The sequence below is a fragment of the Urocampus carinirostris genome, chromosome 18, assembly GCF_059441175.1.
Source record: "Urocampus carinirostris isolate Australia breed hairy pipefish chromosome 18, RoL_Ucar_1.0, whole genome shotgun sequence".
NCBI lineage: Eukaryota > Metazoa > Chordata > Actinopteri > Syngnathiformes > Syngnathidae > Urocampus > Urocampus carinirostris.
Window position 1 is genome coordinate 23460669 of NC_142366.1, and position 24750 is coordinate 23485418.

A 24750-nucleotide genomic window follows, 5' to 3' on the forward strand; every position below is an offset into this window, starting at 1 on the left:
GTCAGCTTTATTGGCAATTCTGCAGCATAAACTGAGAATTGAAATGACGTTCTCTTTTTCTAGTATTATCATTTTTTTTCCGTTGTTTTTATCTTTTTCCTAGCTTGATCTGCCTTTTCCTCCTCATTTTCTTGCTTTCATTTCTGCTTCCCTTTCTCCTTTGATTCTTTTGGATCTTTTTTTGCCTTTTTGTTTGGTTTTCTTTCTTCTTTTGTCTGTCTTTGTATCATTCTTCTTCATCCAGTTTTCTTTGGGTGCACTGAGTGTGTCCGTGGGGAGGCACTGCCCCTGCCCCTTGATAACGCCCCTGTTAGAGACACAAATGCCACCATACCATTTGTCTTTCAACGGGTAGCCTTTTTTATTTAGGTTTTTGTTCAGGCGATTCCAAAAAGTCGAGAAACACTCAGCAGATGGTGCTCTTTCTCCGTTTACTTGAAAGCCTTGAAAATATCGCGTCGCAAGGGAACGAGAGTCAATGCGTCATTTCCAAAAATCCGAATTTTCTTCACGCGCACCTTTTCAATCATCCTCCTCTCTGGATACAATTTACAACGCGAACATTTAAATGAGCACTTGTAGAAAAACAAAAGCTGATATTGATATTATGGTATATAAAATGTACCGTATTTTCCGCACGAGCAAGCGCCCCCTTCGTGATCTTTTCTCCCTATATAAGGCGCGGCGCCGCCAATTCAAAGTAGACGGAGGGCTCAGCTTGCACAACAAATCCAAAAAGCCGAGTATTCATTTCAAACCTTAACCCTAGCTGTAAACCTATTTTGGAACCCTACATTCAGTTCAGAATCCTAACGTGAAGTTCTTAGCCCTAGCCCTAACCTTATTTCAGAACCAAAAATTCAGTTTGATAGCCTAAGAAGGAGCCTAAACCTTTGCCTCCAACCCCTAGTTCCAATCCTATTTTGGAACAATAAAATAAGCGTTAAAGCTTTATTCGAAGCCCGAACCCCAGATCCTAACCCGAGCCCAACACCTAAGAAACGCGGCAAGAAATTCAAGCATTTAAAAGCACTTCCTCCAAAATCCAAGCACTTTAAAAACACAACATCAGAATTCCAGCATTTTCAAAGCTATCGAGCACCCGTACCGACCCCTTCTTACGCAACTGCGGTCAGTGATAATATTTATCGACCGATCGATCATTACTCGAATATGGGAACGCGTTTCCGATTTTGTCTGCATACGAGGCGCATTGGATTATAAGCCGCGCATTGAAATTTAGGGCCGATTTGGGTTTTTTCGGGTGCGCCTTATAGTCTGGAAAATACGGTCATCAAAATAGAAACGTGTTCAACCCAGAGAGTCAAAGGCGAGGTGCGGCCTTTCAAAACTAAAAGCTGCAATCACGACTTTAAGCCAGAAGATGGCGATAGGGTCCCACGTCGTCATTTAAGCGCATTATCCGGACGGCCTCCGAAAAACTCTTCCTGTTTGCATCGTTTGGTGGGTTTGTTCCGCCCCCGACAGGCCCGATAGAAGTAAGGTCACAATGGAAAATAAAGAAAGCCTTTTAATAGAGAAAAGATCTGACTTTTCAGTTTTCGATAAAACCATAGGAATGCTACGCAAGTCTTCGCCTTGTTAATATGAAATCCTTCAAAATAAAATTTTAAAAAAGTATGCAGGAAAACAAATGGAGAATACCTCACCGAGTCAAAGTCGTATTTGTATGTGTCCCGTCTCATTCCGCGAAGGTTAATATGTCGGGCGAGGGGCCGCCGGGAACCTTTTGGGGCCTAAAATATTTCAGGAAAAAAACAAAACTGGAGAGAGCCAAAACGTATCCGTTTGAAGATCGGATTCAAGAAAAGGCAGGCTCCGCACAAAAGCTTCTTCTTCGGCTCATTGGATCGGTCGGTGTGACCGTTTTATCCGTTTCATCCGATCCACCCAATAAGAATAACAGCAGAGCCTGTGGCCCCAGATCCCATTTCACTTCAAATTCGGCCCCTTTCGGTTACTATAGAGCAGGGGCCACAATTGCCGCCACCGGGATGATAGTTTGCTAAGAGTTTCATATGAAAGTTAAAGGGACAGTGTTTATTAAATTAATTACCATTTTCTCATTTATTCATTTCTTCCTTTTTTTTCTTTCTTTTATTCATTTTCCTTTTTTTTTCCTTTCCTTTTCCCAACTATTCTTTTTATTCCCGTTTTCCTTTTTTTGCCTCTTTTTCCTCTTTCTTCTTCCCTAATTTTCATGCCTTTCCCCCCCCCTTCTTTTTGACTTTCTTGGACTAAAATTGGGAAGGAAGAGGGGGCGTTTCGCTCCCTTTTAATAGCTGTAGTTTGTAGTCTCCATTTTTGGTCGCACTACACAGGAGAGCGACATCTAGTGGACAAATATCAGACACTGTCCCTTTAAGAAGAGCGGAACGTATTTAGCAGCGTTGTTTGTCGTGGAAACTCCCATTTGCTCACCCGGACCCTAACTTCCGCCGAAAATCGAGTTCGAGACCTCTGATTTAGACTGCACCGGTGGAGAGAGCGAGGGGCCTCCTTCTGCGTGCAGAGATCCGCCCACCCGCGCCGCTCACCGATCGAATCGCTCTGGCGTTTGGGGGTGTTTACGGTTTGCTCCGTGGGTTTTCGTCATAAAGTATCTAAACACTGAACACAGGTCGTATACGTTTAAAGAATTTCTCGGCGACCCGCTGCCAAAAGAGGTATGTCGGTGTAACGGCCGGACCTTAAACCGCAGTGGAAAAGCTGGAGCCGAGTAACTTCCCAAGTAGCGAAGCGGGGACGGCGGCGGCGAAATTTGATCTCCGAGCCGCCCGTCCTCCCGAAAAGAGCCCCGCGTGGCCGGCGAGCCGCGGGTTCCCGACCCCTGCTCGGCGTGGCGCTCCTTTTTAAGTCTTTTTGGTGCATTGCGCGTTGATCCTCCTGCAGAAACAGATGGCTTTGAAGAAGTGGCAGTGGCAGGAGGAGCAGGCCTCGCAACAGCCCTTGTGGGGCAAACAGCTTTGCCCCAACGCCGAACAGGTGGCGGAGGCGGGGGCGGCTTTGGCCGACTCCTCGGTGGGGGCGCTCTTGGGGACCGCCGGCGCTTTGGGTCTCTGTGGGGGTCCCAAAGAAAAACAAAGCTTTCACAAACTTTTCTCGCTCCGTGCGAGGAAAGCGAGCCTCGCTTTCCAACCCGTTCTATATTTGCCGTAACGCAGACTAGGGCTGTTTTTTATTCGTTTCCTTATTCAATAAATCCCATCTCTCAGAAACATTTTTATGATTGTATCTTTGTTTTAATCCTATTCATCTTACGGTGATCCATATATTGGAATGTAGTTGAACCATACGGTTCATCATATTATACACGTCTTTGGTATTGAATTTTTGAGTTTAGTATTATTTCATATTTTTGAATATTTTGTTTTGTATTTGATTTGATTGTGTCGCTATTTCAGTTCCTCTGTATTTGGGAATGAGGAACAGTGCGGCTCTTGATCGGATTCGCCTTAACGAGAAGTAAATACGCTCGAAGACCGAATCGGGACGGGATTCGGGATGAGAAGGAGATGGCCGGACCAGGCCAGACAAAACTTCAGGAAAAAGAAAGGAAAAAAAGCACACACATTTATCCATGTATTTTCTATATGATTGATGATTAATCAAATCCTGTGATATATATATATATATATATATATATATATATTTATATATATAGCAATATAATTTTTTATATGGTGTCGATGATGAGATTTGATTCATGTTACATATAATAAATGTTCTAATAATGAGACACTAAAAACATTGAAATGAAGCCGAATCGTAGAGTATCGCATTGCACAGTGAAAGGGGCAAGTTGGAAGCACGCTTGAAATCATAATAATAAAAATCTGTTTCAACTTGCCATCATCAGGAGCTTCTGGTGTTCATATTGGCCTCTTCTCGCAAACAACGTCCTATATTTGGTCGGGATGTTGCCTAGTGAGACAAAAACAACAGGTTGACATTTTCTCGTTCTTCGCGACGACAGCGGATATTATATAGCGTCGATTGAAAAAAGAAAGGAATTTTCATTTGCGTTTCAGGCAATCCGTTTTTTACTGGCGAAGGGGGCCTGACTGGGATGAACCCGGGCATGTCGAACTCGGTCGGGATCCGGGCGGGGCTCGGGAACCCCTTTGACCCAAAAGAGCCATCGAAGCAAAATGAAGAAATGGCGTTTTGGGGAGAGAGCCGCACCATATACAGACAAAATTCAACAAATCCGCCAAACGCGCTCTGCGGACAAAAGCTCCTTCTTCAGCGCGTTTGGTTTCACTGAGTGATGATCAAATCGATCAAATAATAGCAGAGCCTTTATCGCGCATGAATATCATCGCAGCGCTTCAAATGCGTCCGTTATTTTAGAGTGGTGAGGCTCATCCGGAATTTCTCTTTGCAAGCAGGCCGGTGTTTTTTCATCCTGTCCCCTTTTATAAGTTAGGGTGTCGTGCTTCTTTTTTTCCGGGTTGACAGGACAAAAGCTGGGATTGAAAGGCGGGACCCCGACGATCGGCCGGCGCCCTGGTCATCCGACGGTTATAAAGAAAGAGAAAGTGAAGGATGTGGAGGAGATACCGTAAATAGACTGCCAGCTTCCAAATCTTCCGAGTGACAATGGGGTCCGACCATGTCTTTAAGTATGTCTCTTCAAGTACATGTATATGAAGAATTTGCTTTCATTTCCCAAAAATGGAAATATCTGAAAGCTTTAGCGTAAAAAAAGGCTATTTTACGAAGGCAACGGTAAAGGCAAACGGTTTCCCCTCGATCCAAAGGCGCGAGCGTTTTACGACGGGTGTTCGCGAACGAAGCCCCGGAGCGACGACAGCTGGACAAGGGCTCTGATTTATGAGGCGAGGTCTCGAATCCTGGCCAAAAAGAAAAGGAGGGCAATAAAGGCTTTATGGCGTAAGATTGCCTTACGATCCTTTCTTTTACCTACGGCGGGAACAATAAAACTGTCGCCTGACGCTAAACCGCACACATATCTGGACTTCTTTCTCGGCGGCCGTAAAACTTTCAAACGGTCTCGACGTTGAACAGATCATCCCGAGCAAAGCCGAGCCGTCGACGCTAGAAGTCAAACGGCCGACCCGATGAGTTTCACCGCTGATGGGCAAAGCGTCTTCCGATGCTAATGTGAAGAGAAGAATATTTGCCGGGGAAGTAAACAGCCCCTGTTTTTCGAGTATTACTCCAGATAGCAGGCTTTTGCCTTGCATGGCTGACGCTGCTATCGGTGAGTTAGTGTGTAAAAGGGAAAGTGTGAAGCACATTGTAAAGCGCTTTGGGAGCTCTTCATTGACTTGAAAAGCGCTAGAGAAATGCAGACCATTCACATTTAGTTGTATTTTTGGAGCATTTCTACAATATTTTTATAGTATTTCCATAGGATATTGTTTGTAGTATATCCGCAGTATTTTTGTCGTATTACTGTAGTTTTCTAGTATTTCCATACTAGTATCATTGCGATATTTCTCGTATAGTTTACTATGACTGCAGTTGGATATTTGTTTTCTATTTCTGTCGTAATAGTACGCAAGCGCTTTCTGCATCTATCGAGAGCCCCCCGATCTAAATGCCGTGACTTGTTTTCAAACAGTGCTGTGAAGTCCCTCAAAAATTGCGCTGTCACAGTTGACCCTCATCCGTCCTAACCCTTAAAGAGCTTTTTTTCCCATCTTTGTTTGGCATCAAGAGCCTGCAGATGCTACAAAATGCTACAACTAGCCAAGCCTTTAACTCTGACGAGAAAGTCGGATCACATGACTTTGTCTGATCTGCGTTGGCCCCACGTCAGTCTAGGATGTGATTTGAAACAAAATGATGCATGGACTTGCCCCCTCATATCTCTCAGATTTCATCCCCCCCAATGTTCCCGCTTGAAGCCTTCGCTTGGAAATGCTGGTCTACTCGTGATCCCAAGGGCCAAGAAGAAATCTGCAGAGCGTTCTCCAACGGGCGCTTTGAAATACTCTGCCACCATCCGAGATGACGTCTACAACCTCAGTGGAAGTATTTCGATCTAGGCTTTAAACACACGCCAATTCTAGAGCCGACGAATGACCTAGATTTCACGTAGACAATGTCTGTGCATTTTTGCCCAGAGAGATGACCTCATATGTGGCCCCTTCTCAAGGTTTCTTCAAGTTTTTCCTTTTCCTCATATCTGTTTTAGATCAGGGGATGCTGTGCTGCCCTTTGAGACCTGTTGCGATAAAGGGCCAACCCTAACCCTATTCTGTCAGTCTTCGCCTTGTGTTTATGCAGGAGCACCAAATCTAATCTGCTTGTATATTATGTTCGCTATGTTGTTATCAATAACAATAAAGACCATTCTTATCCTAAAAGCAAAGTCCACAACGACGGGGTGGAAATAAAGTCACGGATTGCGCTTCGGTGCCAAAGACGTGTTTTTACGTCATTTCGGTTTCTTGTCGTGGATCTGAGTTAGCCTTTCCCAGCCGAGGCAAACAATCTAAGCGATGTCCCATCCAAAATGTCAGATCCGGGGCACTAGTTCGGGAGGTAGGGTGGGACCGTAGGTTGCAGGTTCAGTTCCCGGCTCCTTCGAGTTAGATGCGGAAGTGCCCCTAGGCAAGACACTGAACCCCTCGTGCTCTTGATAAGCATGGCTGACTCCGCTATCGGTGTTTGAGTGTGTGTGTGTGTGAATGGGTCAAGTGTGAAGTATATTGTAGAGCGGCGTAGAGGTCTTCAGTAACTGGTTAAAGCTCTAAAGAAATGTTACCGTCGACCATTTAACAAGGTTAAAATGGTGTGAATAAGTACTAAGAAGCAATATTTCGGGAGTCTTGGAAAAGCTATAAGGTTTGTACTCGTGTGCTCGTCTTAAGAAGAAGTTGCGAAGCATTTCTTATGATGTCATTACGGAGTCAAATAAAGTCAACAATGACTTCTCGTGATCTCATCTCATCTCATTAGCTGCGCCGCTTATCCTCAGTAGGGTCGCGGGGGTGCTGGAGCCCATCCCAGCAATCATCGGGCAGTACTTCTCATTATCAAAGACGTATTTTCAGGTCATTTAGGTTACGTTCTTGGGTGCGTGTCGGATGCGAGCGATTTCCCGTTTTAGATTTCAGAGCGACGCTTTCTAGGATGCCGACGGGAAAATCGATTCGGTCGGTCTCGGAGAATCCCATGAGAGCTCGAAAAGAAATAGTTCGCAATCGTGTGCGAGTTTTTGCTCCCTAAGACGAGAAGTCTATCGTGACGGAAGGAAGCCGAGACAGTCACAAATCGCTCTGGAGTGCCATATGAGTCGGATTCGCCTTCTAAACTGAAAAGAATGCTGGAAGCGATGTTCCCGCCTGCAAACGGGGCTTCGGTTAAGACAAGCAAAAAACCTGAACACGTCGTTCAACTCGGTGATTTGCTTCGGCTTGTTTTTTTTTCCAGTGAGCTTTTATTACTTTTTGATCAATCACGTAGTAACTTCACATCATAAATTGATCAAATCGCCTAAAAAGAAAAAAAGCAATAAAGCCAAACGTTGACTACTCGTTATCGTGTCTTACCTCATTAAAGGGGTCGTTGGTTAGTCCGTTAAGAAACGATAACGTCGAATAACAATATGAATTTGTCACTTTTTCTTTCCTAACAATACAACGTATTACGGCAATGCAATACAAATTGCGGATCATTTAAGTACCAAAACACACACACGCTCACACGAGTCGGGATTTACAAAGTCATTTAGACGAGAAGGGCCGAGTTAACGTTCGGATCGACGGATTACGTCGAGTGCTCTCTCGAAAACTCGTAGAAGATCCGTTCTGGATCTTTCAAGTGCTTTCTAGCAAACTTCCCCAAACGATCCTCTCCTAGACCATTTCGGTGCCCTGGAGAAGACTTGAAAACACTTTCTAGATGGGATCTTCTCTGAAAAACTTGTAAAATGTACTACTATGGAGCAAACCTCTAAAGCAAGGGGTTTCAGACATGCAGCCTTTGGAGGCCCCCGTCTTCGTACGAAAAGTTGCATGTATTCGCAGCACGTGTGACTTACCGGTTCATTTATTACTGATGATTGCTTGACATATTTCATGTTTTTAGTGGAACATTTTAAATGTATTTTACACCAGTTTTTTTGGGCCAACTACATTCTCACCCTAGTTCCTGAGTTGTTGTAAAAGATCTGATTCTGGATCTTCCAGGTGCCTCCTAGCAAACGATCCTCTCCCGGCTCATTTCACAACACTTTCAAATAGCTTCCGGATGGAATCTTCTCTGACAAACTTGTGTTATTATCGAGCACACCTTCCAAGCTCTGGATCGTTTCACTCGTCATCAACTCCTATCTTTTGTTTTTCTATCACGGCGTGTGTCCGCGCGTTCGGTTTTAGGGGTTGTCGGATAAAGGAGAGCATTCGATCGGCTTATGATACGCGGCAGTAAATCGGATTCGATTTAGAACCCGAGACGAAAAGGCATTTTCCGCCGCTCCGATACGTGATTTTTGGGAGAAAAGCGATCCCTTTTAGGTCTCCGGCTCTGTGCGTCTTACCTGGCCTTCTGCTGTTTTGGCCCATTTGGAGATGGCTGCCGGTAAGAAGTCCTCCGCTGACGCAAGTCAAATGAAGAGCGCACAAGCACAAGAGCCACAACTTCATCCTGGATTTCCTCTTCGATAGATTTCAGAGGAAACGTGGGGCCATACGCGGAGGATGGAAGAAAGACGAGCGATTTTCTCCCAGCCTTCTCGCCGAGAGGTCCGGTCCGGCTTTGCGTCTTTGTGTCTCGCTGCGCTCTCATTTATGGTGGAACGCGCGTAGACCCCTCCTCCCTCTCCGTCTCGCGTCTGACTCGCAAAGCCCCGGGCGCATTGGACCCTTTCCACAAAGTTCCTCCGCCCGTCATCAGCCGAGTACAGTGGAAGCTCCGAACGCCAGAATGTCAGGATTTTCACCAGCGTAGAGCGCGGCCCGCGAAAAGGCGCAGTCTCGGGAGCCGCTCCCGCTTCTGGAAGGAACACAGAGCGCGGCGCCCTCCGCTGCCCGCGAGCGTCAAATTTTGTGCCGATTTCAAAACACAGCGGCAGCGAAACAGAAATCGCTTGTGCTTTATTTGTCTATCGATGACAAAGTAAAGACTTGTTGGTTTTTCAGCTCCCTCCACTTGTGAAGCATCAAGCGCACCACTTTGTTCTTGATGATTTCACGGCGGGAAAACGGTTTCGTTCCGCGAACAGTTGGAGCGCGTCGATCCCGGAACCGATTGAGCTCGTCTCCGAACCTTGCGCTCTACGAAGAAAGCCGGCGGTAACTGCCACGGCCATTTGGTCTTTCGCTTTGGAGAAGCGAGGGGTGACGGCTACAAGGTCAGGTGGCGCTGCGCCACACGTGAGAGATTGTAGTTAGGATCAGGGTTCCTAAACCTTTTCGTGGCCAAATTCAAGCACAAAGCTCATTTCCAAACTTTTCCAAAAAAAAGAAGAAATCCGGTGTGAATCGTGTACTTTGCAGAGCCACAGATAGAACTGCGATTTTTAATCATGCATGCGAACGGAGACTCAAAGAGACCGAAAGGCACATCATTACTTTTGAAAAGAAAAGGGATTCAAAAAAGAAGAAAATTAACAAAAAAAGGACCAAAAAAGAAAAGAGAAAAATGAAAATAATAAGAATGAAAAAAGGAGATGATTTTTCGACATGCCTTTTTTCTCTTTAACTCCTTTCTTTCCTTTTCTCTTATTTTGATTTTTTTGCTTTCTTATCCCTTACTTTTGTTTACATCCCCCTGATTTGACTCTTTTTTTCTGGTCAGGTTATACTACAAGAGTATATCTATATTTAGAAAATACTAAATATAGTATATTTCACTTTGTGTCAGTGATCAACTGTTTAGCAACGGTGCCATTTTAAACAGCAGCCTTTTTCACCGCCTGGGAGATATTCATCTCCTACGTCCTACTTCACGTTTTCCCCTTAATACGAACTCAAAAAGGCTTTAAACACATTGAAATGAAAGGGGCACAAGTTCAGACAGATGTCAGCGGGGCAGGCTCTTAAGCACCACCCGGCGTCTATCTGTGCGCGGCTTAGAAAACGATACGCGACCGAATATTCGAAAGAAAACAGTAATGTTGTCGCTAAGTGATGTTTAGAAAAAAGGGAGAAACATTTGTGATATTATCTCTAGTTTTTGAGCTAAGTTCAAAAGTCTGGAGGCAAAATGAAGCTTCAAAACGAGAATTTCCAGGAACGGTTTCATATATTTTTGAAGGCTTAAATGATCAGGATTTGTACGTTTTTTTCTCCTCCACTCTAATTTTTTCCGTTTTTCTCGAAGAAAATCCTTCTGCAGAGCAACCAAATCCCCTGCAACATTTTGACTTCATTTGAGTTGTCATTATTTCAGACGTGCAATCTTGAAGGGACAGTATGTAACATTCAGTAAAAATAAAAAACACATCGATTTGAATACCGGGCAATAATTCATAAACTATCACACCAATGTTGATTTTGAACCCAAAAAAATCATAGTCGAAGAAATTCCGTTTACACGGGGAGATCCCTGCCCAGAAGTCGACACCGAGATGTTTGTTTGGCCTTTTTCTACTACGCTGTGCTCTGCGGCGCTGGCCCTGACTCGCACCAGACGGCAGAGTGCCATCTAGTGGTCAAATATGACAACACTGGGGCTTTATCAAAGGGAATACGTTATCAAATTGACTTCCTCGTTCTACATCACCAACTTTTAATGAGTATATCGAAAGAAAAAAAACGTCATCTGCTGCCATCTACTGATACGGATGAGCTATGTTCCAGGTCTTCGGCTGAAGAAAGCAAGTTAAGATCTAGATAAGAATGGCGTGGCGTTTTGCCCGAATAAATGTCTGCCATTTCCTGCCACACACGGCTTAACAAGCACCGTAGTAACCAATTTGAAAACCTGCTATATTGAACGTATTTTTTTTTCTCCTCGCTATTTAAAATAATGCAAACGATCGGCCGCGAGAGACTCGTAACTTTTCAAGCCGGCTTCGCTCGATGAACCCGGTTTTATTTGGGGATACGCTGTTGCCAGGGCAACGCTCCGTTTGCCGGCCCGTTCGGACGCTCGAAACATAAACCCGACGATTCCGTTTCGCCTAACGGCGGCCCCGTGGCGGCCCCGTGGCCTTTGCTTATAGTCGTATACGAGTCATAAAAGTCAAAAAATAAAAAGAGAATTTGCTCAGGGCAATGACCGGAATCGAACAGGAAGCGTGACCGCCGTCCCTAATTTCTCTCGGGTTTTTGTCCGCAGGCGAGTCAAAAAGAATTGCCCGTTGAAAATGGTTTCACGCCTCTTCTTCATTTGCACTGCGGATCCAATTCTACGATAACAAGTAATGTGTTTGCTGTGCACCAAAAGATGCACCGGGGCGGTTGAAAAAGTGCTGAGGAAAATGTGAACCCGTTAACTTTCCAATCGGCCTCTGATCCCGATCCGAGACGTACCCGAGTCGATTGAATGCTCCTCTTGGAGAATCTGGACACTAAGGTAACACTCTCACTGCAAGTGCCACTAACGCAAAGTCATCTGAGTTGGAAGACAAAATAAATTGAAGCTTTTTATTCGTGCCTGAGGTTTTTTTTTTTTCGCAATCAAATGCCTGCACACGAACGTAGCATGGGCTTCTTAGCTGAGACGGTAGCTTAAAGCCTTTCCTAGTACCCTGTCCAATGTAATCACAATCTGACAATCTAACATTGTATTTTCACCATTTTTCTTAGGGTAAGTTTAGCTGTTCCGAAATTGGCCGTTTGGAGACGACCGGTATACAGCTAAAAACTTTGCCACCGTGTGTTCGACTTGGGCCAATTCTTAGAAACGGTTAAAGAGTTGTAAATGGTCGACTTCTCTTTTCCCATCTCTATCACTGATGGGCACACTTGCGCGAAATAATCACGTGTCAAATGGATCCCGAGTCGCATTACATTTGCATGCTCGGCTGTGATTTTAATACAGATAATAAAATTGCATCAAACGATGTCGGGAATTTCACCGGCTAACCGATGTGTCGATCCACAATCGAAACGGTCGCTGACAAGTTGTTTGGTTTGGTTTGATATTGTCCTCAGTTTGCACTCCAACTTTCAAGAGTTTTGGTCAACCATGAATGAAATAGCTTAAGATCCAGAGCTTAGCATCAGGCAGGCTCATTACAGACATCTCAGGTTTGAGATCGAACTAAACTCGAAGGTAAGTCACCTTCAACCGTTCTCGGGTCATGCGGCAGAACAACGCTCTGAAAGCAAGTCCGCCTCTGAACGGCTCAAAAACTAAAGAAAATGAAGGTTCTGGAGTCTGGGTTTAAATCCAATCGAGTTCACCGTAATCCGGCACTTCACGCTAGAAAAGCCCGCAATATGGTAGATTCAAAATCGTTTTGCAAAGAAGAGTGGGCCGAAATTCCTCTACAGCGTTGTGACCAATTTTACGAAGCGTTTGATTTCTGTTATCCCTGGCAAAGGCGGCCCGACCGGATATTAGGTTCTGCGGCCGACTTTGGATACCGACAGGATCCGTGGTAAGGCTAAAGGTTAATACCGCATTATGGAGTCTGATGCTGCTGACCAGGTTTGATCTTTAAAATCAAATGGGTTTCCATTTCTTCTCGCCCTCTCTTTTCTTTCTCTCTCTGTCACTCTCCCTCTCTCTCTTCCTTTCTCCACAATTATCCTAGCAAGCGAGTTGAAAGCCTCGCTTTAAGGGTTGTGCGGCAAATCCTCAATTCTTTGGACGGTTTGGTTTTTAAAAAAGGTTCCTCGGAACCCGTCGTTCGAACGCAACATCTGATTTTTATCGGCGGGGGAAAAAAAGCCAAAGCGATCGTCGGCACGGAGGTATTTCAATGACATAAGCGCCGTTCCTTTACATTAACACAGGACATTAAGAACGGCGTCCATATAGGACAGCTTCCAATAAATATTATGTCTGGAAAAAGCAAAGAAAGATTCCAAATTTCAGGCGTTGGACATATGCGCGTGCCCTTTGCGGTCACGTTACCCCAAAAAAGAGCGCTGAACATTGTCTTCCTTTTTTTACAAAATCAGAGCGAGAAGGTTTCTTTTTTGCTTTGGAGGCTGCAAAATGTCCTGTTCCACGCTTGAAAGGAGCAGCGGCATCTTCCTCTGCACCGAAAACCAGTCACTTGAAAACAAAGGCGAAGGCGCGAGCGGCGTGCCGAAAACAAGCGTCCGCTTTTAGGATGACAAGAAAATGGCCTTTCTGTGAGAAATAAGCAGTGTCGGGCGTGGTACTTTCAAAAAGTCCGGAGTTCTGATTACTCACCACTTCTTACCGTATTATTCTAAAGCCAAAAGTAACCAGTTACCGGGGAAACTCACTCGTCGTGAGGCTCAAAGAATTGGAAATATTCTGAGCGGTATTAGAGAAGAACAGAAGTCCTTTTTTTTTAATAACGATGGCACCTCACCGGGAACACGTTTATCCGACATTTCAAGCGCTAAAAAATGGACAATATCGTCAGATAACAATAAGCAGTAAACAATAGAAGGTGAGTTGAGTCAAATCCAACTCCAACAACCTAAAACAAATGCTCAAGTAGACATATGCTACTGTACTTCAAGTATTTTGTTCACAGTAAAAGTAAACGGTTCAACACTATAATGCATTTAACACCGCAGTGTCAAATAAATCACTCCAGATCACACGTAGCCCTTGAAATATTTTGTTTACAACAAAAGTCAAGACTCTTTTCAATGTGTTTCCCAACACCGGAATGAACCGACGTCTTTATTTATGCTAACAATAGCGTCGTCCTCTTTTTCTAAGCCGAAAAAAAGCTCACAGTACTTTGCCAAAATCGAGCTTATTTTTTTTTCGAGTTCAAAAAAACAAAACCGACCGTGTGTCACTTGACAGTGAAAACACGCACAGTTATCTTCTTGGCTAAAAACGAGCCAATTTTAAAAAGGAAGCTGTCATCTTCTATTAGCTTGAATACAGCTGGCTGTCAGAGTCTTCATGAACAAAGCGGTGTCTTCATCATGACTCCAGTCATTCCAATGTGTCAGGCCACTTATCGTCGGAAAGTGCAGAATCTTCCGATTCAAGACGGGATTTCAAAACGGACTCGCGACAGAAACATCACCGTCGGTCTCAAAGCAGATATCCGAGCGCGACGAAGCCGGCGTAGCTCTCCGATCCTGTCCCGCGGCTCGGGTAGACCCGGGAAAGTCCAGAGAATCCGAGGATGTCAAATATTGACACGACAATGCCCGAAACAATTCCGCCTCAAAGCATTCCTGCATCATTCGATAATCCTCGTCGTAACCAATAAACGTCGTCGGGTGATTTCCGTGATAGCCTCGAGCCTCTGAACGTTCGATTGACACCGATCTCGGCCGATCGCGAGCTTTTTTTTCACCGTCCTCAGTCCGTGACAACCCGTATTGAAAATTTTAAAAAAACTCATCACCGATTTGAATCTTTAGTCAATAGTGAGCGACTCAAACGGGGACGGACACATCGGTTAGCCGGTAAAATTCCCGACCCGATTTTACGCGACGGTTATCTTCTTGACTGAAAACGAACGGCTTCAGACTAGAGTAACTGTGAAAAATGGCCTTCTCCTCTCCTCCCAAAAAAATACGAGTGTGGTGGGTTTATGAGCTGAAAACAGCGTCGAGTCATACGTCCAAAAGGAGCTTAATGTTCTTCTAGGCTCCAAAACGAGCGTCGTCGTTGCTACGCTAAAATGGCGTGGATCCAAACTGCCGTCTTCTGAAAAACGGCGCCGCGCTCTTCCTCGAGCAAAAGCGCGTGGCTTGTTTTTCCAAACAAAAAAAAGGGGAATATGACTCCGGTCGAACGACCGTTACTCGGCAACGGTAGGACTCGAGTACGGATCAAAATGAGTCGTCCGAATAGGAGTAAAAGTCAAAAAGTACTCGGTTAAGAAAATACTCAAGTCATGTAGCAACATATTATTTCTATGGAAGCCTTGTCCCCCTAATGGGAGTTGGTGAGAGTCAAAATGGCGCTGACTCTTATTCCACTTTGCTCTTCCCAACAATTAGCCCACAGCACAATGAGGGCCGAGTGGCGGTGACAAGCAACCGGCCATCGGCATACACCGGTTTACCCCCTCCGCATCACATGCGTCCTTTTCAGTCATTCTTAACTTTCCTTGGCCATTCACATCTATCCCTTGCTTTTATGTTCAAGGTTCTTTGTTTAATATATCTTTTGATTGTGTCGTTTATAGCTAAACTCAACTTATTTATTTAAATGAATAAAAAACTTGACGGATAAATAAAATGTTCCCACTAAATAAATAATAAAATAATGAATGATTTCAAATATGTTCCATACAACTTAAAAGAAGTTACCTAATGAGTTCAATCATTCACCAAAATGGTTCCCTCAAAAATATAAAAATCAATCACTTAACGAATAACTGTCCCGCAATACATTGAAGAAAAAAAGTTCCTAACCCTGCTCACAGGTGCCACCTGGTGGTTGTTTGGGTCACTGCTGCTTAAATCTACATCAAAGGAGCGTGACAAACGCGTGAGACTGACCGGAGCGTACTCAAGCGGAGGAGATTTAAGTAACGGCTTCAACGTAGCCTTGATAGCAAAGTAGAAGTACGCTTCCTTCTTCACAAATCTACTCAAGCAAAAGTCAAAAGTATTGTGATTTCCAAATATTCTTAGGAATAGAAAATGTGCCAAAACGTACTCAAGTCAATGTCACGGGTTACGTGTCACTGGCGGGCACGTCGGCTTTTCTTTAAGGGGACGTCGCCGTTCGCCCCCTAGCAGCGACGGCGTGTCGGCAAACTGGAAAAGAGTACGCGGCGTACGTCTCGCTCGGTCGGCTTTTACAAGGCAAAAGGCGCTCGCCGTCAAAGACGGACAGTTTTACGAGCTCGTCTTTTTCAGAGTCCAGAAGAGGAGAGTCCGGGGACTCGCAAAAAAAAAAAAATCGACGGAGCCGACGAGCTTTGCGTATCGAGGATTCCGACGCGGCCGAAACAGGGTCTCGTTCACCGGAGTTCAAACGCCGTCCTATATATATACCGGCCCAACTATTCATAACAGCGGCGCTACATCGGCTCGGCACGTACCGAACTCGCTTCAGAGCGTATCCGAATCCGGACGACGCCGAGAGTACGATTTTGCGAAGGAGTAATATTTGCTCATAAAAAGGGCCTTTTCGGGCTCGCCAGCCATCGAACCAGGATCCGGTTATCGCGCTATTTGGCGCTCTGCGCGCGGCCTCGGCTGCACTCGAAGCCTTTTCTTCCTTTGTATTTTGGGACGGGCGTTTAGCCGGCCCGCTCAAAGATGGCATTTCCACCGGCGTGCCGCGGGAAATCGCACAACTTTAAAAGCGTGCCCTTAGCCGCCATCTACTGATATTCTCATGTATATCAGTAGGTGGCAGCAGATGACTTATCTGCTCATAAGGTAGTACAGGAAAATATACGAACTCACTTATTTAGTTTGAGGAAGTTGTCAACAAAAAAACATTCGCACATGAATGTCGATCGGAATTATTTTCTTCTTTTAACTCACCGAACGAAAAAGTCCCATTTTATGTCAAGAAATGGCGGTCGATCGTTTCCGCTCAATTTAGTGTCGCTTCTGTCATTTTCTTTTTACAAAAGAGGAAATGATGGTGAAACTTGAAATTAGGCTAAAATCCCAAATAACAGCAAGATGAATAACCTGTACTATAAGACCACAAGAAAGGTATCCTATCAATTGAAGCAGCGTGATGAATTCATCTTTAAAAAAAAAAACTCAAACTGATTTTTTTAAAAAGCCAGTATTGCTTTACGTGTTAACTTGTCGAAAGGTTTTGAGCCAAGTTTGGCTAGTGTTCGTAGGGAACGCCTAGGCCTCGTGTCTTGGCAACGGTACGACAGAAGGTGAGGAGCCAAAATGGAGCCGAATGGCAAAAATAACACCGACAGCGCTGACAGGGGCTAAACCGGCCGGGATAAGGCAGGCTAGCCGGGCTGCTAAAAATGGCTAACCGGCCGGGATAGCCGGGGACCGACAACAAAAAACAACCGTAGCGACAAAACACCGATCCGGTCGTAAATATACAAAATGATTCCGGCAGGCTAACCGGATGCTACAAACCCAGCCAGGAATAACAAAACAACGGGCATTCGGCTGTTTAGCCAGCTAACGGTTTCCACGTTCTTCCGCGGAGCGTAGAGATCAAGGGACCGCGGCGGACGAAAACCGGAAAGTATTCAATGGAGGGACAGTGAGCTTTTGGATTTCGTTCATATTAGGGGGGGACGAGTCTCTTCAACCTGCGCTAGCGCAATAACTTTCCAATTTCTAGATACGCTACGGCGTTAGCATCCACGAATACTTCCGCTGACAATAAAAGCGGGATATATGAGATGGCCATCGAGCAAGAGTCGTTTAAAAGTCACAAGAGACGCATAGAGGTCACAGGAGATGGTATACAAAATGTGAAAGATATGCCAAAAAAGCGGCATTTCACCCCAAAATGTTGTGCCTCGGCCAAGGCTCGAACCCGTCACCTCTCGGTCCCGGGGCGGGCGCCCAAACCCGAAGACACCGCTCCGCACGAGAGACAATTTGAAGAAAATGGGAGTTTTACGTGCGCCTTATGCATTCAATATTTTCGCACCGTTCTTATTTGCAAATGACTTCTACGGGAACGCGTATTTCAAAAATCATTCGCCTCAACGAGTCGGATCTCGACGCAAAGTCGAAGCTAGGAAAACAGAAACAAAAGAAAAACAATTCGAGACAAAAAGGTGAAAAAAAGAAAAGGTAGGGAAAAAAAGCAGCTAAAGAAGAAGAGACAGTCTATCAAAAGAGGAAAAGGCAGTTTTGGGGCGTCTTTGATCGGTCTCGGTCGGCACGGAATCCTTCGCAAATCAATCCTGTTGACGACATCGTACTTCCACTAAAAGTATGATGGAATAAACCTCTGTGTTGTGCAACCGACTCAATAAATCCCAAAAATGTGAGTGACGAAAGATAGTTTATATAGAAAAAAAGGAAATGTCGGGAAAAAGCGGCTGACGCCCGGGCCTCGCGTTCATCGGAATGTGACGTGTCGGCGGAAAAGTCGCGCGGTGCCATTCCGCGTCCTCCGATTCGGTCGCGAGGTTGGAGATTGACGCCGTCGCTCGCAGACTTAGCGAGGACGTTCGGGACCTAAGGTGAATGCAGACAAGAGTGTCCTGGTTTTGGTAGGATCCAAACGTGGGAGGCAGGAAACTCGCAGTACTCCCGAAGGCTGCGTCGGCGAAAAACGACCGCCCAAAATCAAACGACGGTAAAACAATAAAACAAACCTCAGGAAGCAGGAGGGACTGAAAAAATGTGTCGACAAAAAAACAGCCCACCCTGAAACGCTGTCCTAAAATGTCCTTACGAAGACACACCTGTCCCGCTGACAAAGCAAGCGAGCGCCCTCTGGTGGACAGAGGCGTGCCAGACCCTAACAAAGAGTAATGTTACGGTGAGCTGGGTGGATTAGACATTTTTGGAAGGCCGTCACTACTTCCAAAAGCTTTTCCGTTCGTACGTAGAGATGGCGCTCTCGATTTTTCTGTCCACCCAGAGAAAACTGGATGTCGTGGTGAGGGCTAAAAAAAAAAAAAAAAAAGAAGAAACGAGTAAAGCGGGTGCTTTATGGATTTCTCGGGATCTTGGTGTCAGAAACGAATACTTGATTTATTAGTAAATACGAAACCCTAAGGTGGCAAAGGATCTGCAAAAAATGCCATCGGAGGAAAATCCCATTTGCCGAACTCGATCTCTTGCAGAGAAGAGAATTTCTATCGCCAGCGAGACGTTTCATCACGGAGCGGAACACACCGAAGCGGGCCCGTTACCAAAAGAGCTCACCGGTGCCGGGGAATCGGGATTTCGGATCGGTTGACTGAGTCCATCCGACCCTTGATTAACCCGCTGGTAAACCTCATTATACAAGGTTATTTTGGAAATTCAAATCAATCATTCCAGTTGACGAGCTTCATAAAAATAAAAATAAATCGATGCTGGTATCGATCATTATTTTTAAGCGATTCGTAACGATGAGAATCTTTTGATGTATTAATCATATTTTGGTTGATTTCTTTTCCAGGAAATACAACAATCTTAATAGCAATTTATGGATTTGATAAAGCAAATGGGCAAAAGAAGTGCAGTTTTTAGCTAGCTATCTGGCTACCTTTTGATCTCTCGAGCTAGCTTCCTACATTTTTAGCTATTTTGTAAGCTATCTAGCAAGCCTTTTACATTTCTTTTGTATGCTATCAAGCTAAATGTTGGACTCCTGTCTACAGCTCGATATCTCGCTTTTTAATCTTTCTATCTGGCCGTTTCATTGGCTTTTTACTCTTTTAGCTGGCGATCTAGCTTCCTATTCGCTTTTTACCTGTCTAGCTAACTATCAAGCTACCTTTTAGCTCTATAGCTAAGTTGCTATAATAGAAATGCATCTTAGAGCGTAAGCCCTTTGCGCTCGTTCGTCACAAAAAGTCGCTCGGGGAGCCCTGCGATAAACTCAATCGGGAAAGGCTTGATGTCATCCTTAGTGTTCTATAATCAGAGGTGAATCGTAACAACATACATTTACTCTATTACATTGATTTAAGCAAGTTTTTTAGGGCATTTTGTAATTCTAGAAGGAGTTTAAAAATAATTTGGACTTTTGAGTAGATTTGTGAAGAAGAAAGTGTACTCTGTGACATTAGGCTACATTTAGCTGTGCGTTATTCACAGATTCAAAGTTGAAATGAAAAAACAAAATAGCGACATCTTGTGGTAGAGTAAAAAAATAAACGCTGTTGTAATTTAGTGGAATTTTTTCTGAATAATGTATGAATTTTGTGCACGTTCCATTGTTATCGGTATTATATTGATTGAAGGGATCCCCCACCATCTGGCCTTTTTCTCCCACCCGCCCCCAATTTCTACAAGTCGATGGGCTAGCTTGTTCCGCTGGCAGAGACTGATGAAAAAAAAAAACGACATGTGCTGCGTGACCTCGAGGTGTTTCCTTCAGACATGGGACCAAGTCACACATGTGCAAGTCTCAAGTAAGTCTCAAGTCTTCACCTTCAAGTCCCAAGTAAGTCCCAAGTATTTTTTTCTTGGGCAAGTCAAGTCACAAGTCAAGTCCCGAGTCTTAGATTGCCAAGTCCAAGTCAAGTCACAAGTCATAAAAACAGCGACTCGAGTCGACTCGAGTCCAAGTCACTAAGTCTCAAGTCCCCATGTCTGGTTTCCTTGGTTTGTGCTATTATTTGATTGTTCTTTAAAGTGCATTATTTCAATCTTTCTTTCAAATCGAACGTCATGTCTCGTTGAATTGGATAGAATTCGATGATCCGATTGAACAACCGAGACGTCGTCAAGAGTTACCTTTTGACTTTCGTTCCTACTTTTGAGCGGAGTCGAAAGTCAGGCCCCCTCCGGTGAGACGTATTTTCAGGACGGCTTTAGACCCGCGGATTAGGATCCGGCTCCTCGTTTTTAGGCGGGAGGGCAAAGGCATCGGACGCCATTTCTTGTCACGGCCACGCTCGGTGAGGCTCGATCGGCTGTAGATTGAGAAGAGCCTTAAAACGATAGTTAACATTTCGAGCCTTTAGCAGTGGTTCCGCTTGAAAAGGGGAAACAAATCAAGAAAAATGCACTTTTCCCCGGAGGAGGTCCGGCTGCAGACTCGGCCCGCGACCGACAATATACATCATCGGTTTGTCAGTTCAAGGATGAAACGGATTTGTTGGCTTTTACATTTTCATCCCTTTATTGCAAAACAGGACATCGTGTTTCAAACTGACAAGTACAACAGAGATCCTATATACAATCGGTTATCAAGCAGTAAAGGGGTTAAACACTTTCTTGTATTTCTATTCTGAAATGAAATAAAGCTCCGAAGGAATGAGGTCATCTGAGTGTTCGCTGCTAAGAGAACCAAATGTAAAATGCCTGGAGGCGGGCTTGGACAAATTCAAGCACTTTCGAAGCGCTTTCAGAGACAATTTTCCAATTCCTACGGTACCTGGCCTCTTGCTCTCTTCGCCCGCCCTCCTGAGCACATGACAACGGCGTACAAACTGATGCCAGCTGCCGTTAGTCACAAGGAAAGAAAAAAACGCGACGGCGAAGCAAACCCGCCAAAACGGCAGAATAGATCGATTTTTTTTTCGCGTCGAGAATGCCGGGAAACGTGGCGACGATTTCGAGCGGTCACGAGCGCTTTGGCCAAAATTCAAGCGCTTTCTAAACCTTGAGAACACAACATTCCATTTTAGGCACTTTCAGATATCAAGCACTCCTACGAACCCTATGGATATATCTCGAATGAACATTTTTTTTTTATCCTTGTTGAAATAAAAGAATTTGACAATTGTGACTCAACAAAGTAAAGCATCAAAAAGTATGGCTTGTTGAATGAGGGTCTAAATCGGGGGTCTCAAAATCAATCGAATCGGGGCCCTGGGAAGCTAAGGTCCGGGTGAGGTCGGGCCAAACGGGAGTTTCCGGAATAACGGCGCCGATAAAAATATGTTCTGATCTTCTTAAAAGGACAGCGTTTGATATTTGTCTGCTCGTTGTTGCTCTCGTGTGTAGTTCGACTGAAATCGGAGACGACAAACTACGCAGACAAAAGAGGAGCAAAAGCCGTTTTTTTCCACATTTTTACCCAAAGGCAAAAAAGGGAAAGATTTTTTTTTTTTTTACAATAATGGAAAAAAATGGGGAAGAACAAAATAAGAAAAAGACAAAAAAGGAAAACGGGAATCAAAAAAAAAAGTAGGGGACAAGAAAGCAGAAAAAGTGAAATAGATGAAAAGAAGGAGAAAAGGAGTTTTACTTTGTGTCTTCTCTTCTTTTTTGAAGTATTCGTTTTTTTTTAATTTCTCTCCTTTTCAAACGGTGCATTTCGGTCACTTGGAGTCCTGGTGTTGAGTTTGAGACCCCCGGTCTCAGTCTTAAAGGGCCCCTCCTTGCGGGTAGCTTAAGCAGGTCCCCTCCTCCGTCACCCCCGAATCTGATTCGGATCGGTACCCGGCTTTTGCGGAGAACGCCGATTTGAATGGGATGTGTTCGAAGAGGAAAAGCGCTAAAAGAGTGAGAAGCGGCGACTCGAAATCACTCCATCCATCCGTCCATTGTCTTCCGCTTATCCGAGGTCGGGTCGCGGGGGCAGCAGCGTTAAAAGGGAAGCCCGGACGTCCCTAACCCCGGCCACCTCCTCCGGCTCATCCGACGGGACCCCGAGGCGTTCGCCATCACTCGACGTGTACAAAATCCAGAAAACTCACAAAAAAAGATATCGACGCTCATACCTTCCATTTCAAATTTGTGAGCCGGGCGAGACATGTACAGGATTGAAATAGTCACTTCAGTTGGCATGCACACTTTCGTATACACGGAGGAGAGAAAAAAACATCTCGGTCCGGCCTATTTGAAGCAGCGACTTATACACATAAGCGTCGTTATAACACGACTTCCTTTCATCGCAGGCGACGCTTTTATTCCTAAACCCGCCCCCGAAAATATGAAGCCAAAGACGCAAAAGGCACTTTCGAAAGGATGTCCGACCACCAAATAACGCGCGGAAACTCCGACGCGATCCGCGTCGTCGTAGACAACGGAAGAAAATGAAAGCCTCGGTTAAATCTTCTCCTTTCTCCATAAAGTGCTTCCAACCAGCAAAACCTAGCAAAGACACATTCCTCTCATCGATGTATACGGTATGGTGCGTTTCAAGTCAACGAAGAGCTCCCAAAGCGCTTTACAATGTGCTTCACACTCACCCATTCACACACACACTAACACACCAATAGCGGCCACGCAAGGCGCCGACCCGCTTATCGGGGCCATTATGGATTCGGTGTCTTGCCCGAGGACAATTCGACGGATAACGCGGAGGAGCCGGGAATCGAACGTGCGACCTCTCGATCCCGAGACGAGCGCTCTACCTCCCGAGATAATGCCGCCGATCGATTCCGTTTTAAAATAAACGGCTTTGAGGAGGCGACGATCCGAAGATCGAGCGAAAAGAAGCGTTTTCCTCTCTACACTTTGGTTGCCGATGCCGTCACCGGGTCCAAAAATGCTCGACCTTTTTTGCACCCGACGTCGTGTTGCATTCTCCGTAAAGAGTGACGGCGAGGAGACGCTTTTAAGGCGATTCACCGGGGATTCCAAACGGTCGTCTTTTTCCTATCGAAAAGGGTCACGCGCCCGACCATAAAGCTTATGATGCCGAATGAACCGACGGATGAAAAGAGAGATCAACGTTCGGAAGAAAAAACATCACGTGTTCGACCTTAACATCAAAAGGTGCAAATGCCCCTCATTGTCGGATTCCATTTTGCCAAAATGGAAATACAAAATGGTTTTAGTAACGTCTGCACGAAGGGAACGTTTCCCGCCGGAGTGCATTTTTGACCAACCGGTAAGCATCCAGACTTTTGTAAGCTTTTAGATCGGCACCGATCGAAAAGCACAGTATCTATATATATATATATATATATATATATATATATATATATATGCGCGTATATGACAGGAGGAAGAGCGAACGGCTCGGTGGCTAGCCCCGCTAACGCTATCCTCGGCTTCGCCTTTCGTGTCCTTCCGACAAGGTGAGCCGCCTCGTCCGACAGCTGCAAAATATCCGTGTCGAATAGTATAGAAGGTTTTGTTATCGCTGTCGTCTACTAGCCTGGTTTACTAGGGGTTACTAACGTCCGTCACGCGGTTAGCTCCGGTGTGCGCGATGCCCGGCAGCGCCGATAGAATGCCACGGTCGTGAAAACAAAGCGCGCGAGACGGTGGGACGTGACACCGGAAAGAAACTTGCATCGGATTGCGACGGTTCTCACCAAAGCGTCGTCTTGCAACTTTTCGGGCGGATACACCTTCTCCGCACGAGTCGGTCTGCCGCACGGCAAAGTAATCACGATTTTTTTTTGAATACGCATTTTGACCTGAAATGTAGACGTTTTGGTTGCGCGCTTTCATTGTTTAGCGGCTCTACGGCGAGCGTGTGTCTGCGCGGTGCCTCGCAGAGGAGGAGAGATCGGTTTTAACCTTCCCACGGAAACACCGGCGCGCGATAAACGAACGCATCGCGACAGCCGAATGGTGACGGCTCCTCGAGCGGAAAAATCTCATTTTTTCCAGCCGGCGCGGACGGACGAATGGGACTTTGTGCAAAAAATGACCGCGCCGTTTGTGCATTATGCCTCGAGAGCGTCGTACCTCGCACGTCAAGTGTTAAACGTCATTACGAGACGAAACGTGAACACGAATTCGAGGACGAGTCTGAAAAGGCGGATACGTTCAAACGCGCCGTGTCCAGGTACGGTGTCGTGCCTAAACCCGACTCCCCTGCAAAATCCTCCCCCCCTCGCGTGAACGCGCATACTGTTGCGCTTCTGAGAAAAGCGATCGCATTCTATATAATAAGTTTATTAAAACAATTAAGCGAGCTAATGAAAACAATGAAGCGATCGTAGTCTACATAACGCGTTTATTAAAACGATAAAGCGCGATCGTATTCTACAAAATACGTTTGTTAAAGTCACCAACACCGGAGACAAATCGATGTACGCTACGATATCCTCATTGTACACAAATAGCCTTTATTTGATGTACTATAATAGGCATATGTCATGTATTTTATTGTGAATGAAACCCTGGTTCCGTTGGATCCCGCGGTGTAAACAAATGGTTT

General features: G+C 45.2%; 2 protein-coding genes across 2 annotated transcripts in view; both read right to left on the reverse strand.

Annotated features, from left to right (window-relative positions):
- Window positions 1-371: 371 nt before the first annotated feature.
- On the reverse strand, window positions 372-8833 carry LOC148348674 (uncharacterized). Its single transcript, XM_088322835.1, has 3 exons — window positions 8537-8833; window positions 3872-3945; window positions 372-3080 (listed from the first exon to the last, which is right to left on the reverse strand). The coding sequence occupies exons 1-3, from the start codon at window positions 8640-8642 to the stop codon at window positions 2874-2876; spliced, it is 387 nt and encodes a 128-aa protein (XP_088178961.1). The 5' UTR covers window positions 8643-8833; the 3' UTR covers window positions 372-2873.
- Window positions 3902-24750, reverse strand: part of snx16 (sorting nexin 16) — a 52018-nt gene continuing 31169 nt past the window's right edge. The window contains exon 8 of the mRNA XM_088322831.1: window positions 3902-3945. Within this exon, the coding sequence (XP_088178957.1) occupies window positions 3924-3945 (22 nt within the window). The 3' untranslated portion in view covers window positions 3902-3923. The remainder of the gene's footprint in view (window positions 3946-24750) is intronic.

Coding starts and splice junctions, on each gene's coding strand:
- LOC148348674 (XM_088322835.1), bottom strand. CDS start 8,642: ATGAAGTTGTGGCTCTTGTGCTTGTGCGCTCTTCATTTGACTTGCGTC. Junction 3,946..8,536: donor CCAAAACAGCAGAAGGCCAG/GTAAGACGCACA, acceptor TTGTCTCACTAG/GCAACATCCCGACCAAATAT. Junction 3,081..3,871: donor ACCAGAAGCTCCTGATGATG/GCAAGTTGAAAC, acceptor GGACCCCCACAG/AGACCCAAAGCGCCGGCGGT.